The following is a 17,656-nucleotide window of genomic DNA, read 5'->3' on the forward strand; positions in this document are numbered from 1 at the left end:
GCAGAGACAAATTATTGTGGTGGGAAGGAGTTTGGTGTTCAGGTGATAAACAAGTATAATCACATTTGTCTCTGTGCGAGAGGGTGCACCCTCATCCTACCAGTCTGGAATTTATGGGTCTTGCTGCCCCTAGTTCACTTAGGTTACTCCAAATAAGTGAATATATAGGAACTTGTATCAAATGAAAATTTGAACCCACTGTACTAGGTTTTCTCTTATAGCTTATTTGAGGCAGGGATAGCTTTCCCAAGTACTACATAATTTATCCCTGTTACTTGTGGGAACACTCCACTTTATCTTTCCAGGGGGTCTTGAGAAAGTTACTTTATTTCAGTGGGGAGAGTAAGAAGGCATCTCTTTCACAGGGATGGTATGAAGTTTAATGTCAGGGTTTGTAAAACTATACTTGGACCAAACAGCCAGAACATGACCCATGGTAGTCAAAAAAAATGAGTCAATAGCCAGGCTCAGCTGTTCTTGGCTAACACTGACCATATTTGCCTATAGGCCAGAAAATTACACTCTACTCAGAACTGAATGTACACATCCAGATCCTGGGAAAGGAAAGACATAATTGAGAAATTTCAAAAATGTATTATAGTTTTAGAGCTAGAAGGAGCCTTGGAGATCATCCAATCCAACCTCCAAAACTTATAGAACAGGAAACTGAGGCCCAAAGAGGTTAAGTGCCTTGCCTGACTCTGGGCATTGCTAACAAAGAAAAAAGCCAGGATACAGACTCAGTGTCTTGGACGCCGGAATCAATTCTCTTTCCATAGTACCATACTGCCTCCTAAATTTTCTTGTTCAAACAAAAAACAAAATCTATCGCAGAACAAAGAAAACGATTTGTCTCCTATTCTAATGCTATTCTTTTATTTAAGGAAATGGTAGGAAAATTCTAATAAACTATAAAAGAGGGATTCTTTTAAATTAAAAGTCTTTCCAGGCCTGGAATTAGGATTTTCTGGTAAGAAAACTACTGGTGCCAAAGCAATTTTTTTTTTGTTTACTATTAAAAAAAATAACATAAAAGTTGCCAATGTTCAGGGGAGCAGATGTTTTCCAAATTTTAAAAACAATAAAATAGATATATCATTCAGTGCCCCAGTTTATGGTGGCTTTTTGGTCAAACCAACTCATTCCTTGGTTTTCATTTGGCATCCTTCTCCTTTTAGTAAGAATGCCACAAATGATGCTCTCCTTGTAGAGAGCTTTGTAAGTTTAGGACACTTAAAGCTCTCTCCTAAATACCTTCCATTCACTTGCAAGGAAATTGGAGGCACTAATGACCAGAGTATGTCATAAAACCTGAAGGTAATGATGCAGGCAGGAATGGAGCCCAAATTTAGAACTTACAGATACATAATGAGCTAGGTGTTTTGTACAATGCTGCCTTATTTTTTGTAAATTATAATAAAAATAATGTGCAGAAGACATGCACAGAGGTGGAAGCAGATGCTGGAAATCAAGCCTATTTCCCCTTTCACATACATAATTATTAGAAAAACAATGTTAAAGATAATGATCAAACTCCTGGGTTACAACTCTTATTGTTTCATCATTTGTACAACATTCAGTTGGAAGTTTTCTACCTCAAACAGTAAGTTTGAAGAATTGATAATATTTTTAAAGCAAAGTAATTGATGAGTATCACAGAATTCTTGTGTTCAATTTTTGTTTCCTTAAATAAGGCCTTGGAATCTTACATTAGGTCACAGCTTTCATGAGGAATGGTTGCTTTTCACCTTAAAAATTTGAAATACTGAGAGGAAACCAAGGGGAAAGAACAAAAAAAGTTTATCATTGTTTTGTAGGAGATAATCCCTAAGCACGAGAGGCAGCGTGGTGCAGTGGATAGAGAGCAGACCTCTCAGTTAAGAAGACCTGGGTTCAAGTCTTGACTCTGATATACACCGACTGTGTGATCCTGGCCAAGTCACTTAACTTCTCAGGACCCCAGGCAACTCTCTAAGACTATGGGTTACAAGATAGTTGTTGATCTGGATTGGTAGAGGGAGTTTCCTCTTTGGGAACTTTTTATACTGATGAAACTATAAATCTATATTAAAAATACCTGGCAATCATATCTGTAGCTTATAGATTTTTTAAAACAAAAATCTAAAATGAAATAATTCCATTACAATGAAATCATCTTCATTATCGAACAACTCAAATGCCACCCCATAAATTGTATTTTCAAACAGAGAATTCCATTGCAGAGGATCAAATGTGACTTCTTTTAAGTTCATTACAATATGCTTTCCTACCTATCTTATAAGAAGCAAGTGCTTTTGAGCAGAAAACTGAGCAGGGCAAATTTCCTCTCTCCTTATTGGAAATAGAATAGTTAAGTCTTTTGACAACACTCAAGATAGTCACTTTTGGCTTGATGAAACAAGATGGTGAATTTATTTTTAATGAGAAAAATTTGAGCTTTTAAAAAGCAAAAACAGCAGTAGCTAACATGTGACCACTGAATGCAAAGACTGAATTTTGTTAGTCACCAAGCCACACTGAGTAGCTCATAACCATCTGTTCTTTGCAGCACTGTCTCTATGAACTTTAAAATCCTTAGACCGAATGAATGAGCTCCTGAGCAGCAAAAATGCCTGAAGCATCATAAATAATTACTAAAAAGGAATCCCTACCCCCAACCTTCCCACCCATAATAAAAATGCAATGGGCAACTGTTTAGAGAATTTGATCAAGAGCACTGGCTTAAACGCATAGTCTGGGATCACTTCAACAATGCAGTTTTGACAGGACTGCCCATTATAATCAGTCAGCATTTCTGGTATTAGGAATAGAAATGGTAATAGGGTAAATATTTTAAATGGAAGAGTAGCCCCAAACGGTTGAATTCTTCAAACAGTGTAACAGGTATGTGTAATTTTATTTAAAATGTATCCAGTAATATTTTCCATTTGGAATCACCATTTTTAACCTCTTTTCACAGATCAAATATAAACATTATTTCTTGCTTTCTTGGAATTTTTTTTAAAGAAAGTTCTAAGTAATTTAACAGAAGAGAAAAATGAAATCCCAAAGATTAAATAACAGGACCTTTATATACAGCAGTGGGTTCTCTCACATATTGGGATCAAAGTACATACAATGACTATTCAGTTAAAAAAAATCCAGCCATGCAAATCATCTTACAATTCACTTATTTTACTTTTTTGAAGCTCTGACTTTCACATCCACTGGCACATATTTTAAAATGTCATATTAACTTTTGTGAACATAAATTGGTATAGTTTTTTTGTGTATGGTTTGCCAGTTGAAAGCTGACAGGCAAACAAACAAATGTGCTATCATAGCAATACTGCATTACACCAGTAAAAGAAAGAAAAAATCCTTATTCTTATTCTACCATCAATTAATTACTTTGAATCCCATCCTGGAGTAGGGGTTGCACTTTTTATTGGAAATCTCACCAGTCTTTTCTCATTTTGTCTGTGAATAAAGCATACCACAAAATCAGCATAGAGAGCACATTTTGACCATGTGGGCAAGCTCATCCTGCAGATGATCTTGTACCATGAGAACCTGGCAATGTCTGAATTTTTTTTTCTATGAGGCAAAAGGTCAGAGAGATCACAAATGAGGTCTAAATTTAGTCATAGCAGACCATAGCGTCACGTAAAGACAAATCTTCAAGTTACGTTGATTTGCTAGAAAACGAAATGAAGATAAAACAGCACAGCAAAAGTATCTGCAATGCACTGCTTCCCTATTAAAGATGAACAGCTTCATTTACATTGAAATGGACTGAGCAGAAATGAACAGATTTTCCATCTCTGCTCTTTGGTGCAGCTGTCATGGCAAGAAGATGAAGACAATGTGGACTGCATGGGGGGAAGGTAAATGAAGGGAAATGATAGCTTCTCAACATTCACTCTAAAGTGACTTCAAGATGACCATTTATTATTGAAACATAACCCTAAACAGTATTTTTTCTACCCAACTCTCTCCCTCCCTCTTTCTCTTTCTGTAAACAATCTGTTCATAAATAACTTAAATGTCTCCTTGACATTCATGATACAGTATCTAACAGAAGCTGACGTAGAAAAGGATGAGTGGATGTACAGCACTGAGGAGGAGATGTCATAGTATTTGTGTGTTTTGTTTTGTTGTGTTTTTTTAAAGCGTCTAATGCAAGGGTTTCAAATATCAGCCATCAGAGACCGGAGGGGTGACCCAACCATACTTTTCGTGAGTCTTCACCAAACTCTTAAATGTTGCTTCCGCTTCCTTGCGACTGAAGGATTTTTTTGATTTGCCAGCTTTTCTACAGATTCGACCCTGTATGAGAGAGAGGAGAGAGAGGAAAGGGAGAGAGAGAGAGTGAGAGAGAGAGATTTCATTTTAGTTTGATTGTTATATACATATATAAACACATCGTGTATGTGTGTGTGTGTGTGTGTGTGTGTGTGTGTTGTCTAAATAGGTCTAGTTTAACAGTCATTAGAAATAACTGGAGATTCCTCATCCAGAATATAATCTTGGAAATCAGAGCAATTAGCCTAAGAATGATATAGAAAGGAGTATTCAATTACCTACCAATCATTTAAGACAATGGTATCAAACTCAAATAAAAACAGAGGCCACTAAATCATACTTAAGGATCCCTGTAAGCCAAATATTGACTTAGTTTTAAAATGTAGTATTACCTATGTTTTATTATATTTTATTTATTTTGTTAAATATTTCCCAATTACATTTTAATCTGGTACAGGCTGCATTCAGGAGTGTTGCAGTTCATGGGCCACCTTTGATTTATGTAACGGGGTGAGGAAAGGAAGAGTAAGTAGGAGTAGGGAGAAAGTGAACTGTGTTTTAAGTTCATATTCAAATTTTAAAGATCCTGAAAACTTTTTTGAGTGTGGTTTTCTGATATTATGGGGAAATTTAGTAATCAAACAGAAGTCTAATCCTCCAGAGACTGTTCTATTGGGCTAGAAATATCAAGAATGAGTTCCTCTGGGGATGAACTATTAAAATATTCTCTTTGCTTACAGAAACTTAATTTCTTTTTCACTGTAATAGAGCCCCCCAAAGGATCATACTATTAATATGAGGCACTGGAGAATCCCAGCCCTCTCTTGAAGCTGACTTTTCACCTTCCAAATACTGTAAAAAACCAAATCTCTATCTTGCTCTCTGAACCAGCTTTGTTGGAGCCATACCACTCTGACTCCAAACAGATTAGGGATAAATTGGGAGAAATGAAGCATGAGAAATCCTTATACTTCTATACATGAGGGAAAGTGGAGAACTCCCATAGTTGGGCCTACCTCCACTTCTTGATTCTATCTGTTGCAAGTAAAAAAAAAAAAGTTTCTTTTACAACTCCAATTTAGCACTGGCAAAAGTTTGCCTTTTCAAAACAAAGACAATTCAGGGACATAACATGTTCTAAGAGGATTTATAATAGAAATTGTCTTCTGTTCCCCAAAAGGATAACTTAGTGGTCATTAACTTGAGTTCTTTTTGATAGTATAAGCTTTCTTTTCATTGTTCCTCATTTTTAAATTTTAATCTCAAGAAAATTTGCAGATGTTTTTTAATTAGTCTTATTTGTTACAAATTGAGGAAGATGACATGAAGGCCTTGATTTTTGGGGTCATGCCCCTCCTCCCTGCCTAAGGCACTGAGCTCAAATGGAAGACAAAATCTGCTATTTAATCAAATTGTCAGAGAGGAAGACACAGGACCAAGAGTAAGGTATTTTATAACTCTATCTAATCTCTATAGATTGATCTATAAAACATGGTGTCGTCTCAGGTTAGCCAGAGGCTGAAGGAGTTCTGTGAGGATCAGCCAACACTGGAGTGAATATGAAGGTTGATATCCACTCTAAGAATAGTATAGGGAGACACAGAGAATGAATCAGAAACTAGAGATCAGCCTGATTGACTGCCAATGGTTCAGGTTTGAGCTATGGCAAGATAAAATGAGGTCCATCAAACTCTGTCTTAACTGGAGTGCATGATAACAATAATAATAATAATAATAATGATAGCTTGCACTCACATAAAGCTTTACGTTTTTCAAAGTGTTTTATACATTTTGTTGTTATTATTGAGTTGTTTTAGTAATGTTCGACTCTTTGTAACCCCTTTTGGGGTTTTCTTGCCAGATACTGGAGTGGTTTGCCATTTCCTTCTCTGGCTCATTTTACAAATGAGAAAACTGAGGCAAACAGGGTCGAATGACTTGCTCAGGGTCACACAGTTAGTAAATATCTGAGGCCAGATTTGAACTCAGGTCTTCCAGACTCTAGGCCCACCACTCTATCCACTGTGCCACATAGCTACCTCATTTAATCCTTATTACAAAACTATAAGGTATTTATTCCCATTTTACAGATGAACATAGGGTAAGAAGTTCAGCAACTTTCACAGAGTCACATAGCTAGGGAGTAACTGGGACAGAATGTGAAGTTGAGTCTTTTTAAATATAAGTACAGTGCTCTATCTATTACACTACCTAGCTGCACTCTGGGCACATGCTAACAAAATGCTGACTATAGGACCCTACAACGTGTGCAGATTTGTTTATCTTTGAATTCACAGCTGAATTCCTAACTCTGTCTTTTCTGTGGAGATAGTAGAAAGAGCTGCAAGGGGTCAGAAATTTTAATTCTAGTCTTATTTTTTTCACTGGCTGTGTAACTTTGGACAAGTCTTGTGTCTCAGTATTCTTATCTGTCAAATAAAGGTAATGGTGTCATTCATATCCATTTAGGTTGTTGTTTTTTTTTTTTTTGGTGAACATCAAATGAGATCACAGATGTTGAAATGATTCAAATATGTAAGAGTTATAGAGAAGTAAATATTACTATTAGACCATACCCTTTTCTCATTTTTTCCTGCCTTACTTCCTTTACCATTTACAATTTATAATGCTAACTGCTATCTGTTAACATTTTTAAAGTATTATACTGGAGTATTTATTATTAACAATAGAAATAATAATTGGAATTATTATTGGAAAAGTAGTTTTATTGGAAATAATAATTTGTCTCACTTGGATTTTTGCAATACTTTTTTAAAAATTAGATTTCATTTTTGATTTTGAATTTAATGAATATTAAAAGAATGTTTTCAAAGTAGAATAAAAAAGAGTATTATGTATGACATCTATTCTGTACAACTTGCTTTTCAAAAAGTGTATAATAAGTTCAACAGAGTGATCAGGGGATAAGCACAATTTAGTGACTTTCTGGGCATAGTTCCAAATTGCTTTCCAGAGTGGCTGTACAATTCAAAGTTCCACTATAAGGATATTACTATGCCTATCTTCCTACAGCCTCTCCAATAATTAAAATTTTTCTTCCTTCCTTTTCTTCTTCCTTCCTTCCTTTATTTCTTCCTTGGCCATCTTTGCCAGTCTGATAGATGTGAGGCAGAGCTTAAGAGTTGTTTTCATTTGTATAATTTTTAATTATTTGGAGCACTTAAAAATATGGCTATTGATAGTTTGTAACTTTGAAAACTGTTTGTTCATATCTTTTGGCCATTAATCTATTGGCAAATCAGTTCCTTATACATTGTGAATATCATATCTTTTGTCAGAGAAGCTTGCTACAAAGATTTTTTCCCCTGTTAATTGTTTTCCTTCTAATTTTAACTGCACTGACTTTGTGCAAAAGCTTTTCAATTTTGTGTAATAAAAATTGTCCATTTTACTTTCTGTGATCATTTCTATCCTTTGTCTGGTCGTGAATCCTTCCCCTATCCCTAACTGCAAATGAATTTTTCTTTCTCCTCTAATTTGTTTAGGATATGATCTTTTCAATCTAGGCCATGTATCCCTTTAGAACATATTGTGGTATATGGTCTCTGACACTTACTAGCTGTATTACCCTGAGCAAGTCTTTTAATCCTCATCTGTAAAATGAGCTGGAGAAGGAAATGACGAATCACTCCAATATCTTCATCAAGAAAACCCCAAATGAAGAGTCAGACATAACTGAAATCAACTAACTACAACAATAACAAGTGGTATATGGTATGAGAACTTGGACGAAACCCAGTTTTTGTCAGTCTGCTTTCTAATTTTCCCATAGTTTTTTGTTATCATTTTTGTTTTTCAAATAATGAGTCCTCAGCCTGGTATTTATTGTCCTTGAGTTTATCAAACTTTATGTAACTATGCTCATTTGCTTCTATATGTTGTGTACATAATCTGTTCCATTGATTGTTTTTTTTCTGCTTTTTAGTGAGTACCAAATGTTTTGATGATTATTGCTATGTAATATAATTTGAGATCGAGTATTGCTTGGCTTCCTTCATATCATTTAAAAAAAATTTCCTTTGAGAATCCAGAGTGTTTTTTGCTCCCTAAAAATGTAGTTATTATTTTTTCTAGCTTCATAAAGTAATTCTTTGATAGTTAAATTGGTATGGAAATTAGTAAGTAAATTAAGTAGCATTGTTCCTTTTACTTTATTGTCATATCTCCTTTATTACTTAATAAAGTACATGTTTACTTTACACTGCCATATTTATTTATCCCCACCATGAGCAATTAATATTTAGGTCTGTATTTATTTCTCTAAAGAGTGTTTTATAGTTGCATTCATGTAGTCCCTATGTGTGTCTTGGTAGGTAGACTTTTAAATATACATTTTATATAAAATTCTGTATTTTGAATGGGATTTCTCTATCACTGCTGGATTTTATTGGTAATATATAGAAAAACTCATGATTTGTGTGGCAGGGGTTTATATTTTGCTGCTTTACTTAATATATTCATGGTTTCAATTACTTTTTTAGTTGAGTCTTTAGGGTTCTCTGTGTCCTTACTATAATCCATCCTCTATTCAGTTGCCAAGATGATTTTTCTAAAGCCCAGGTCTCACTATGCCATCTCCCTGTGTGATGAGCGCATTTAGGGTTCCTAGGGTCCAGTGGCTTCCTATTATTTGCAGAATCAAATAAAGACCCTGTTTGTCATTTAAAGTTCTTTATAACATAGCCCCTATGTACCTCAGCAGTCTTCTTATGCTCTATTCCCTTCCATCCAGCTACTCTCCCAGTCTAACTGCTATTCCCCAAACATGACACTCCATCTCCCATCTCAGTGTCTTTTTCCTGGCTGTCCCCTCTGCCTGTAATACTTGGTCCTCTTACTTTAGTTTTCTTTTTTTCCTTTAAGTTTCTGCTCAAATTCTACTTTCTCTTGGAGGCCTTCCCAGGTTCCCCCAGATGTTATTTCCTTTCCTTTTCAGATTACCTTCTATCTACTCTATATATAGCTTATATATACCTAGTTATTTACATACTTTCTCCCCCATTAAAATGTAGGCTCCTTGAGGGTAGATAGTGGGGTTTGTTTGTTTGTTTTTGCTGTTCTTTTTATCTCCAATGTTAAACAGTTTCTGGCACGTTGTAATTTAACAAAGCTTGTTGACTGACTGACTGACATAATTTACAAAACACCTTCCTCACAGAAAACCTGTGAAGTAGGTTGTGGAAAAAATATATAATAGTCCCATTTCACAGATGAAGGAAATGAGGCTAAAAGAATTTAGATGTCTTGGTGGTCATAAAGCTAGGAAGTGGCAAAGCTGGAACTGGAACTCAAGTCTCTTGAGTCTGAGTCCAGATTAATTTTCCCTAAACCACATTATAAAAAAAAATACTATAAATAGTTAAATAGAGAAATAATATTAAATATTAACCTGGTTTGAGTTCTTCCATTAAGTATTTGCAAATGTAATTTTCACAACACAATATAGATCCAATTTAGACATTAAATGGTAAGGAAAATATTAAGAATTCCATTTAGTTACAAAAATGGAAATTTAAGGTAGTCTATGTAATTAGTTTTGATAGTACTGAAATAATTTTTGAATAACATATTTAGAGACATTAGAAATAAAAGGACCTTTTCAAAATGATGAGTATCAAAAACATCTGAGAATACTGTCATTTGTGGCAAGAATGGATATCTTGACTTATTCTTTGTGAAAGTACCAATTGTTTACCAAAAAAAAAGTCAAACAGATAAACAAGCATCTCTTTATTATTCTTTCTTCTTTGAATGACATGATGAAGCTAGAGCTACAACACTGAAGCTTTAGTCAATTTAGCCATCAGGATACAGAGTCTATTATAAACTGATTCGATATCAAAATTCATCTACTATGCACCATTGTAAATACAAAACTGTGGTTTTATCCTCTGTCTTTCTGTTCTTCTATACACCAAACCTATCAGACTGTTAGTATGTTTTAAAACATCGAGCTTCACAAAACTGCCCATTCTTCTTTCACTTAATAGTTAGCTCTTTTTATACTGTCCAGTAAAATTATTCTTTAAAAATCACTGCTTATTTCTTAGCAATCAATCTCACAAATTTGTCACTGGGACAAGTTATTGGAATCACTGATACTTTTGAAATATGCTACTATATTGACTTGCAGTCAAACAGGCTGGGTTTTTGTCGTGGCTATAGATCTTCTATCACATGATTTTGTTACTTTTAACTTTACCAAATGGTGGCTTACTCAGCTACAAAATAGAAAAAGTAATAAGTATACCAACTACCTGACAGTTATTGTGGGGATCAAGTAAGTGCTTTGGTAACTAGGAAAAAAAAACATAAAAAGTAAGTCCTTATCACCATCACCATCCTCCTCCTCCTTATCATCATCCTCTTCCTCATCTAGAAGGGGAAGTCTCATTCCACCTTATTAAATATTAATCTGCTTCAGAATAAGAAGATCACCAATGGGGCTCCCAACATCATTTACTGAATGAGACTTCAAGATCTGGGGGCCTAGTCCTCTTCTTTCCAAGCTACTCTATCATAATTCAATTCCATTGAATACATTAAGCATTTATGAAATGCCTATTCTATTTTCAAGTCAGGTGATACTGAGACAGAGTAAAACAGTTCCTTCCCCCGAGGAATTTACATTCTAGTGGGGAAATACAATATTTAACAGAAAATAGTGAATACAGTATGATTTAAGGGAGGAGAGAACACTAGTAATTTGGAGGAATCAGGAAGGGCTTCCCATAGGAGCCAACAATTTAGTGGAGTCTTGAAGGAAGCTACTACTTTTAAAATAATAGATGTGAGGGGGGACTGTATTTTAGACATTCTAGTGATGGAAGGTGGAATACCTAGTTCTGGGTATAATAAGCAAACGATTGCTTCAGGACTCTACCCTGCTCATTTCCACTTTACTGAAAGCTAGTTTAGATTTCTCTGGTTAGAATGACAGAGTGTGTTCATAAAATATTTGTATTTTATTCTCTAAAATAACAGCCATGCCACCCTACCCATGGCATTGCAATAGCTGAATGTTACATTGAACGCTGGGCAATGAGGCAGCAAGGTGGATAGAGTGCTGGGCCTGGAGTCAAGAAGATTCATCTTTCTGAGTTCAAATCTGGCCTCAGACACTTACTAGCTGTGCGACCCTAAGCAAGTCACTCAACCCTGTTTGCCTCAATTTCCTCATCTGTAAAATGATCTGGAGAAAGAAATGGCAAACAATTCCAGTATCTTTGCCAAGAAAACCCCAAATGAGGTCAAGAACAGTTAGACATGACTAAAAATGACTGAACAGCAACACTGACCATTATCAGTGATGAGCTCTTCAATAAGTAGAAGTTACTTGAACTAGTAATGGTTGATATAAGCATTTGCAGGAATATACATTTTACTATGACAAGCTCAATTAATTAATCAAACAACAGGTCAGGGCAATTGTATAATTTATAATAATAAACAAGAGCTGAATTGGCATAATAGAGTTGCTTTCCTTTGTTTTAATATGAAGCTTTTCCCCCTTTGAATTTTTTCTTTTGGCTAGGCAATGGGGTTAAGTGACTTGCCCAGGGTCACACAGCTGGTAAGTATCAAGTGTCTGAGGTTGGATTTGCACTCAGGTCTTCCTGACTCTAGGATGGGTGCTCTATCCATTGCGCCATCTAGCTGCCCCCATCCCTGTTTGAATTTTACAAGGTCCAATCACAATAGCTCATCAGACAGATACATGTTCTCTTAAAGGCACAGGATCCTATTCCCAACTTCAAGCCCACCTTCACAAACCCAGGTAAAAATAATCCCCATCCTCAATCTCAGTCAGCATCATGAATTAGCAGCTCCCATTTCTTTTGGGGGTGGCTATTCACTCCTTGAATGCTAACAAAATACTATTTGCTTTAGGATCAACTCCCAGTTGATGTGCAAACTCTTAAAACATCATCTTGGTTTACTTTAGGGGCATATAAGTTACCCAACTCCATTATGATAATGTAGCCACTAGCTGTGGAGTCAACTGACTGTTCATCAGTCAGAGGTGAACCTATAAGTTGGACAATAAGTTCAACCCTATGGGTGAAAAACTCGGTGATTTTACATTTTCATATTTTTCAACAAACTGAATGTCTGGTGTAGGGACAACCAGACTATGCAATGACTATGCAAAAATGCAATGACTTCTGGCAGATGTTTTAGGAGGTCTGAGATTTAAAAAAACAAAAAACAAAAAACAAAAAAGAGCTTGACACAGAACTGTGTGATCCAGAAATTAAAAATAACATGCCCTTTGACCTTTTCTAGCTACAATTCCAATTCCATGTTGTTTTTCAATACCAAACATATGGAAAAAATAGTCTATATTCACTGAACCCACTTTCATACCATCAACTTACTCCTTAAGTCATGCAATGTGACTTCTGTCTCTACCATGTCACTGAAGTTGACATCTCAAAGATCACCAATCACCTCATTATTGAAAAGTCTAATAGTATTGTTTTATTTCTAATTCTCCTTGACTCTTCTTTAGCATTTGAAACATCCAGTCATTCTTTCTTGTAGTAACTCCTTTAGCTCATGCAAAACCACACTTTCTGGTTCTCCTCCCATCTTTCTAGCCATTCCTGTTTTTGTTTCCTTCAATGGTTCTTCTTTTTTCTTCATCTCTTAACATAGATATTACCCAAGGGTCTGCCCTCTTCCCTTTTTTCTTCCTTTATCAGTCTTATATACTTTTGTGGCTTCAATTATCACCATTATTTGACTGGACTCCAGTTCCAAATCTCTAGCCCTGGTTTTCTCCAGAGGCTTCAACCCACATTTATAACTGCCTGCTTAACATCTGTATCTGGACTTTCTACCGACATTTCCAACTCAACTGGTCACTCTATTTCCAGTCTTGCCACTCCTCTTTTGCCACTCATATTGCTGCAAGATTTTTTGTCATATACAAATTTGATCATGTCACTACTCTGTTCAGAACTCTTCAATGCTCTTTTACTGCCTATGAATCAAACTTAAATTTTAGTTTAGAATTCACAATTTGCCTCCCTCCCTTTCCAAACTGATTGTATCGCACTCCACATTACATAGTCTTTGTTCAGACTGAGAGTACTCATTATCTCCATTCTATACTTTCTGCCTTCTGACTTGTAGGGGATATTGTAAATAAGGTTCATGCTTTGGGGGAGGGGGCAATCAGACTAGAAGACCTCTAATTCCATTCCAATTTTAGAATCCAATTATTGTTTTTACTTACGACCTTCACCCAGAATGACCTTCCTCCTTTTTGCTTGTTGAAAATCTTATCACACTTCACTATCCCCCTCTTCTTCATAAAGTTTTCCCTGTTTCCCTCAGTCAGAAATGATCTTTTCTTTAATGAATAAAAAACAGTTCCAGCCTCACAATCTGATTAGAAGCAGAAAAGAAATTAAAAATATTGTTTTGGTTGTCAAGATGACAAATCAGTTTGATACTTTTTTCTTCCTCTCACACTGATGGTTTGGCATTTTACTCATGGACTTTGTGTCCTGGATTTTTTAACTGGTTTCTCAACCACCACCTCCAACCCCCTGCAATCCACAAAATTATCGTCTACCTAAAGTTCTCACTGTCAGAAATAATGAACTAAAATGTCTTCTTTTTCCCTAAAAGCTACATCTTCAAACTTCAAAGAATATTTGGAAACTTAAGTGAGAGTAAGATATTAATGACAAACACACAATCTTATGGAAAAATTTACATGTATATTATATCGGATCTTTCTTCAATTGAACATGTTAGAGTTTCCTTGAGAGCAATAATTGGAAAATATAAAATCTTATACTATTTTCCCCAAGCATTTGACTATACATGTTATATATTCTTCCCCAGAGTCAGGAGTATTTGTTAATATTACTGTATCAAGTTATGCGAGTTTAAAAAAAGAAATGCAGCCAGTTTCTCTAATTCTTAACTCAATAATCAAGATATTTTGGAAATCTCTGCAATCTCTATTTGTCTTAGTGTCTTCTATTTATCATGAAAAAGAAGCTCCTTGAGGGTGGGATCTATTTTGGTTCACCTTTGTATCTGAAGTGCCTAACAAAATGCTATGCACATAGTTGGTGTTTAATAAATGCTGTTGACTGAGGGGCTGCTGAAGTCCCTTCAGACTGTGAGCTTCTGTGCATTCCAAGGTTTTTTATTATAGATATAAAGTGCTTTAAGCAACCTTCATTCATTAATTTAACCAGTGAGCATTTACTAAGCATGTAATATATACTAGGCCCTTTGAGATATGAAGACAAAGATAAAACAGTACCTGACCTCAAGGACATGACTTGGGGTAGGGGTAGAGGGAAGATACCGTGAGCATAGAAAAATACATACAAAACCAAAACACATACATAGTAATTTCCAGAGTAAGGACACTAGCACTGGAGCGGGGGTGGGGGGGATGATAGCCTTCCCATATAGAGAGTACTTGAGCTAAGCTTCGAAGGAAGCTGGGGATTCTACGAGGTGGAGGTGATATGGGACTGCATTCCAACAATGCTGAACATCCTGGAGATGAGAAAATGTCATATATGACAGGCAACAGTTAATCTGGTTTGTCTGGGAAAGAGAATGCATGAAAGAGTGATGTATAATAAGCCTGGGAAGGTAGGCTACAGCCACATTGTGAAGGGTTTTAAATGATAAGCAGAAGAGTTTGGTTTTGTGCCTAGAGGCAATAGGGAGCAACCATAGCTTCTTGAGCATGGGAATAATATGGTTAGAGATGTGCTCTAGAAATATCAATTTGGCAACTGTGTGTAAGGTAGATTGGAGAGGGGAGAGATTGGAGTCCAGAAGACCAAGTAGGAGGTTATTACAACTGTCAAATGATGTGGTTGTTGATGGTCTGAAGTAGAACAGAAGCTATAAAAGTGGAGAAAAGGGAATGCAAGTGAAATGATTTGGAGATAACAGCTATAAGACCTGGCAACTAATTGTATATGGTAGATAGGGGGTGTTGAGAGACAAAGAAAAGTCAAGGATCACTTAGTAGTTGTGAACTTGGGTGACAGGAATGATTGTGATGCCCTCACAGAAACAAAAAAGAGAGTAAAAGGTGTGAGTTTGGAGAAGAAATACTGCATTCTGTTCTGGACACACTGAATTTGAGATGACCACAAAACATCCACTTAGAAATGATTGACTCAAAGAGACTGTAGGGTAGGACATATAGATCTGGGAGTCATTTGCATACAGATCTTAATTGAACCCAAAGGAAAGAGAGAGAGAAAGAAAGAGAAAAAAGGAGAGAGAGACAGAGAGAGAGAGAGAGAGAGAAAACAAGAACAAATTTCATGTTGAAATATCTATGTTTGTGAATAAGATAAAGTAGGTAGAGAAGATTAACTTTACAAAATGATTTTTTACTAAAATATAAAGATTTTAGAGATAATATGACATAGTGAATTGAAGGCTGGATTTGAAATTAAGAAAACCTGGGTTCAAGTATTGCTTTGACTCCTACCAGCTGAATGAACATGGAAAAAATCACTTAAAGTCTCAGTGCCTCAGGTTACTTCCTAAGACTACAACTTAGAGATAATTTGCTGATCTGAATCTGTGGAAGAAATTTTCATACCAAGGAATTCCTTACTTTGATTAAATATCAGGTTCAGCCTCCAATATTCCCTTCTCTCTCCCCCCAACCCTTTCCAAATGCTCTATGAGGCCCTCGATTTTAGTAGTGGTTTAGTTAGGCTGTGACATTAGGCAAATTAGTTAATGTTTTGGGGCCTCAGTTTCTTCTTCTGTAAAATATGGGTATTGGACTTAATAACAGACCATAAGAGAACTTAAAGATTTAGACCAATCTCATTTTATAGTTCTTTAAGCTATTTCTATGTTAAAAAGATAGAAAAAAAGCTATACATCTATTTGTTATTTTATTTACTGGAGTTGCTTTAAATGGTGAGTTTCTTAATGCACTGAAATTACCACTTGGCTAACAAGGATTTTGTTTACGTATAAACATCATGTAAACTGAAGCATCATGGCATCTAACATTACATAATAAATTGAATGGAAGCAAAGGTTAACTTTCAGATCCTTCAATACACTGTATATGTTTCCACACTTTCTTTCCTGAAACAAATTTGAGGCAACCTGTATTTTGCTATTTACCAAACGTATAATTACAAAGAAATTTTTTAAGAAGAAAAAAAAAGACGTCATTCAGCTTTTTCATCTATAAAATGAAGAGATTTGATTAGATGATCTCAAACACAGCTACACAGCCTGGAATCAGGAAGATCTGAGTTCAGAACCAGCCTCAGATACTTATTAGCTATGTGGCCCTAGGCAAGTCATCGCTATCTATCTCAGTTACCTCAGCTGTAAAATAGAGATAATGATATAATAGCACCTAGCTCCTGGGGTGATTGTAAAGATCAAATGAAATAACATTTGCAGAGTCTAATACCTGGTGCATTGTAACTAATTTTTTAATGAATGCTTTTTCCTCTTGCCTTATGACACTGAATCTTATGCTAACCTCTACAATGGAAACTTACTCTATTTTAATAATGAAATGATGATTTACCCCTAAAAGGCAAATCCTTCCACAGCACAAAGATTTATAGTAACCCATTTAAAAAATAATTCCAGCTGCTCAAAATTAAAGTGCTGAGAAAAGTTTTCATATGAACTTTCAAAGTCAAAAGTTCTCTGGGTTTATGCCAATAGCATTTTAATTAAATTATGAATTTCAGAGTCAACATGACGTAGAAGGCAGCGAGTTGGCCTACAAGTCAGGGAGACTTGAGTTTTAAGTCTTGTCTCAGACAAACACATGTTCTCTGTGTAATCCTGGACAAGACACAAAACCTCTCAGTGTCCCGTTACAAATCACTAGAGGGAGTTTCTGCCCTGCTTGTTCCTTTTATTGATAAAATCACAGATCTATTCTCCATCCCACCAAAAAAAAAATTAAGTAAAATATTCCTTTCTTTAGTCTTTTGTCTCTCAAGATTCTTTTACTTTGTCATAAATAAAATGGATCCTGTGATTCTGAAATGCATTCAATTTATAAAGAGTCATATTTTAGGCTTGATGTCAAGAAAATAATTGGAAGTTTCAAAAATGGAATGAGATGCCTCAGGCATGAATGAGAAAAAGCACTTAATAAGTACTTATTATATGCCAGGCACGGTGCTAATGTTGAAGTTCTTGCCCTCAAGGACCTTCTGTTTCAATAGGGCCTTAGGAGAGGTTTTGGCCTGGGGAGTCATGGGGATGGCAAGCTGATCCATGGGGCAGGCAGTTGACATACCCTGCCCAGAAGCAGTGGCAATATTGACTTGATTATTGTGTCAAGAGCAAAACATGAGAA

At 35.7% G+C, this 17,656-nt stretch overlaps 1 protein-coding gene across 1 annotated transcript in view; it reads right to left on the reverse strand.

Annotated features, from left to right (window-relative positions):
- Positions 1-3,068: 3,068 nt before the first annotated feature.
- UBE2QL1 (ubiquitin conjugating enzyme E2 Q family like 1) overlaps positions 3,069-17,656 on the reverse strand; it is a 56,572-nt gene continuing 41,984 nt past the window's right edge. Inside the window, exon 2 of the mRNA XM_027869081.1 lies at positions 3,069-4,308. Within this exon, the coding sequence (XP_027724882.1) occupies positions 4,177-4,308 (132 nt within the window). The 3' untranslated portion in view covers positions 3,069-4,176. The remainder of the gene's footprint in view (positions 4,309-17,656) is intronic.

This window comes from Vombatus ursinus, unplaced genomic scaffold (genome assembly GCF_900497805.2).
Source record: "Vombatus ursinus unplaced genomic scaffold, bare-nosed wombat genome assembly UNPS02014791.1, whole genome shotgun sequence".
In the NCBI taxonomy this organism is placed as follows: Eukaryota; Metazoa; Chordata; class Mammalia; order Diprotodontia; family Vombatidae; genus Vombatus; species Vombatus ursinus.